Source organism: Austrofundulus limnaeus, unplaced genomic scaffold (assembly GCF_001266775.1).
Source record: "Austrofundulus limnaeus strain Quisiro unplaced genomic scaffold, Austrofundulus_limnaeus-1.0 Scaffold399, whole genome shotgun sequence".
Taxonomy (NCBI): Eukaryota; Metazoa; Chordata; class Actinopteri; order Cyprinodontiformes; family Rivulidae; genus Austrofundulus; species Austrofundulus limnaeus.
This window is the reverse complement of record NW_013952801.1, coordinates 390,785-395,202: the sequence shown is the minus strand read 5'-3', so window position 1 is coordinate 395,202 and position 4,418 is coordinate 390,785. Positions and strand designations below refer to the sequence as shown.

Here is a 4,418-nt window from a genome sequence, read left to right as displayed (position 1 = left end):
AACTAAATATTTAATTTGTAAGTTAAATAATTAGTTTATAAACTCTGACATTTATAAATCACATGGTGAAAAACTGACTTTGAAAAATAAATCTGTTCTTTTTTTCACATAAAAGGCCAAATAAAACAAAAATATTGGTGGTAATTTTTGACTGTAACTTTACAAACGGCACCTCATCTGTTTGTTCTGTTTGAGCTTTTAAACTGTAAAAATAACAGATTATTTCAGAGCAGGCCCTCCACAGTCGGGTCCACAGCTCGTCCTCAGCCTCCGTCTCCTCCTAACTCCTGCTCCTGTGCCTCTGCAGGACGCCCGGGCCTGCGTGGACGACCTGAACAGCCTGCTGACGGTGGAACCAAAGAACTCGGCCGCCCTGAAGCTGCTGCAGGAGGTGCAGAAGAAGAACTGAGAGCAGGTCTGAGGCTCGGTTCAGAGCTGAGCTCGCTGCTGAAACCTCAGCTCTGGCTGGTAAAAACAGGGTGGAGTCAGGGAAGGTGTTGTAATTTAACAGATTGTCACTTTCAGTCATTATTTATGGTTATTTATAGAAGCTAAAATCAAGGACAACTTCTGATAATCAACCATCTTTATTATCACCAGGTCAGAGTTCAGCCACCATCTTTTAGAGGAAACAAGTTTAGGACAGACCGTGTTGCATTCTGGGTCAGAAGTTAAAACGAGTTCAACAAATGGATGTGATGTTTTTAACTTCATCAGCTGATGATCCTTTGAAGGGTCCAGAAATGACTAAACGAGCCAAAGAAACGCCTAAAAGAAAACTCGTAATAAAACTGAAGCTCTGAGCAGAACTCGTCTTATCTGACCTAAAATGATCAACCTGAAAACATCTGGGAGCAGTTCTGTTTTTAAATGAGTAAAAAGAGGTAACGCTTTATTTCGCAACGATTAGAATCTTAAATATTATTTTAAAAATAGATTTCTTTCAATTTAAAGAGAAAATGAGCACTAAATCAGTGTGATTTCAAAATAAAAGCACAGCAGGGAAAAAGCAAAGTTGTTTTACAATGAAAGTTCAGGAAGGTTCATTCAGTGTTTTATTTACAAATTAACATTTTTCACTTGTTTACCACTCAGGTAGTTTTTTTTTCATTTGTCATTTTATTTGTGTATTTTTCAATCTTGGCTCATTCAGTTAGTTTTTCCATATCAGCTTTATTCTGGAGGTTTTTAAATGTTTCTGTGCAGTTTGGAAGAAGCAGTGTTGTTTCAAACAGATGTTTGTTGGTTCTGCTGTGGGTTTGTCTCCTCCTCATTTACCTAAAATCTGTCACAATCCCCGTCTTACCCAAAGTGCCTGCCTTTATGTTCTCCTGCTGCTGCTTTGGATTTGTTTCTGCAAGAATTCAAATAAAATGTGCGCCTCCAGACGTGTGTTTGATTTCTTCACAGGAACTCTGTCTGGTCTGAGCTCAAACTGTTGGGTTGTGAACGTCACCAGAAACTGCAGCTTCAGTTTGTTTCTTCGTGTTTGCAGAGTCAAACCAGCTGATAAAGATCCTTTTTGTTTGTTCTCTCCCTCTTCTGCTCAACTGCAAAGAAAACTGAGAGCAGACCATCTCCACTCGAAGCTCGTCAAAATAAAACATCAGCTGTTTTATAAGAGACGGATCCAGCTGTCCCATTAAACAACCAGGATTGTTTCAGGAGGACCCAAACTGACGCTGTGTTTCCATTGACCATGAAAATGCACAAATTAGAATTTTAAAAATAAATTTGCTCAATGAAAACGTTAATTTCGAAAAAACGTTTTTCGACAAAATGTTGTTGCACTAGGATGAGGTGGTTTTTCAGCCGTATCGAAATTGGTGTTTTTTGCAAAACTGCAATGGAAACACCTTTTTCACATCACAGTAGTCACGTGATCAACAACCGACTGTTTCTACAGGTGAAAAAGACAACAGGAAGTAGAAGTAGTAGTAATATCACAGAAGTAGTATAAAATAGTAAACTCACCGACTACAATTTCCCAAAAACACAGCATACGTAGCCGCTCCCAAGTAGGGACTTGTCTCTGGAAAGCCTCGATAAAAGACGCCGACGTCTCCTCTGATGATGAGCGCTAGTGTCGTGGTAGCAACATGCTATGTGTTTACATCCATCGCTGCCATGTTTGTAATGACTTATCATGAGAACAAACATATTCACGCCTGACTTTAATAACATTTCTTACTTAATGGAAACACTGCAGTTGTGTAACTGTTTTTCGACATTAACAGAATTTCGACAAAGTTTTGTGCACATTTGTAATGGAAACAACTAATAAATACATTTAAAATGCACCAGTTAAAGAACTTTACCTCATGTTTTATAATTTAATTGATAGTTATTTTTCAACTTCAAATAATTTATATATTTCTGCAAATCATTTACATTTAACTGCTTTTAAAAATATTTTTATTGTACTTGTCTCCTAAATGTTTATATTTATTTCTTACAATTTTCCCCACAAGTCTTTATTTCCATGTGTTGATTTTACGTTTCTCTGTCTCCTGTTTTTATTTCACCTTATGCATTTCTGCCTCGTTATGCAATTGATGTGGGCGGAGCTTATTGGGTCAGCTAATTTGCTCCTTCCGGTCTGTTGACCAATAGGAGAGGAGCTAACCCAAGAAGCTCCGCCCACCTTATTTACACGAGGTGGAAATGCATAAAGTAAAAATGAGACAGAAATGTAAAAACACATTGAAATAAAATGTAAAAAAGATTTTTACAAAATAAATAAAATATAATTATTTAAGAGACACAAATGCATGTACAAGTAAAAGGAAAAAATTAAACAGTCAAAGGTAATTTGAGACTAATTATGTAATTTATTGGAACTAAGCTGGAAAAAAATGTAAATTAAAGTATATATTTTTTAATTTAATTGGTGCATTTTAAGTGTTATTTATTTATTGGTCCTTGTATTTGTAATTATGTCAGTTTCAGTCCTCCACAGCGCTGATGTTTGTTAAATGAACAAAAATCTGCAGTAAAACCGCTGCGCTCTCATTGGTCCAGGTTTCTCCTGTAACTCCATAAATTAATGGATATCACCAACGTAAAACAAGCAGAGGAAACGCGTTCCCTGAGTCGGGTCATCCTGATGTTGGCTTCTTCTCCAAACCAGAACAAAGAAAATTTGCATGTTGTTTAATTTGAGCACAGCCTTCTGTTATCTGCAGGAATATTTGCATTTCCCTCTCAACCGTTTTTTGAGCCGCTGCTTTTTTTAACGTCTCCTCCGACAGGAAGTCAGAACAAAAACCCAAACAGAGGCGGGCTGATTCGGAACTGATAAAATCTTTATTTCACTTTAAATTGTCTTTTACATTTTGTCCTGTTTATAACATGTAAAGTGAAACTAGTTGGATTTTTTTGTGTTTATTTTTTAAAAGACATACACAAATCTAATATTACGTCAATAACCAGGGTGAAAGTATCGAGGTATTCAAAGGGGGATTTTTAAATTTTTTTTGAAAGTTTTATTATTTTTATTGGTGTCCTTAAGCTAACTCTAAAGTTTCACAACCACGTGCGCGCTAAGCAATAAAACCGTCACAGAAGCAGACTTTTTGTTGGTTTTTTTTTTTTTTGGGTTGAAATTTTTTTTTGTTTGTAATTTTTTATTTTAAGCAGAATACTGGTCAGTAAAAACAAAATTATTTCACATACCAGATATACAGACAGGCTCGGTGCCACATTCACTACTGCATGGGATCAGTTTTCCTTAGAAAGCGAAGAATAACTGCCTCGTTTTGTTTAGCTAAAGAGAAAAGAGCGACAGGGAGGATGGTTTGGTTTTTTTTTGTAAATTTTATACCTTTTTAAATGTCAGTGCATGAAAAATATCCCAGAAAAAGAATAAAAAATAAAGAAACAAGGCGTTTCTACATCTAAGTGGAATGTCGTGGTGCTTTAGACAAGGTTATTGTGACACTGAGTGGGAAAAGTTGCAGTAATAAAAGGTATTATTGGGGAGAAATAAGCCTTTGTGGTGTCTTGTTGAGATGTTTAAACAAGAAACCACAAGGAGGCGGAGCTTTCATGACATCAGAGGCTGGAAAATGTACCGTTGTTTTTGTTTTGATGCAGCTGAAAGACGAGCTTCAGGGTCGCCTCCTAAAAACGAGCTGAACTACAGGTTCTCACTTCCTCGACTGGCTGATCGGCTGCAGTCTGGCTCCTTCAAACTGCTCAGGTTTAACTGCATCGCAGGATCAATCACAGCTTTGTCTAGTTCAATAAAATAAAGAGGGGGGGGCGTTTTCAGATCAACTTTAAGGTCCCTATGCAGTCAGTCCACACACAGGTTCCACTCATGCTGCACAAGACTCAAGTGGCAATAAGTGAAGGCATGCATTGTTGCACCGTTCAGCTGCGAGTGGAAACGTGACACGACAGAACTTGTCTGTTAA

The 4,418-nt window shown here is 37.2% G+C and overlaps 2 protein-coding genes across 2 annotated transcripts in view; one reads left to right on the top strand and one right to left on the bottom strand.

The window, feature by feature from the left end:
• The window catches only part of tomm34 (translocase of outer mitochondrial membrane 34), a 7,774-nt gene extending 6,386 nt beyond the window's left edge, over nt 1–1,388 (top strand). Inside the window, exon 8 of the mRNA XM_014023964.1 lies at nt 308–1,388. Within this exon, the coding sequence (XP_013879418.1) occupies nt 308–409 (102 nt within the window). The 3' untranslated portion in view covers nt 410–1,388. The remainder of the gene's footprint in view (nt 1–307) is intronic.
• Nucleotides 1,389–3,284: 1,896 nt separating this feature from the next.
• Nucleotides 3,285–4,418, bottom strand: part of ywhaba (tyrosine 3-monooxygenase/tryptophan 5-monooxygenase activation protein, beta polypeptide a) — a gene marked incomplete in the record, with an annotated part of 25,932 nt that continues 24,798 nt past the window's right edge. Inside the window, 1 exon segment of the mRNA XM_014023963.1 lies at nt 3,285–4,418.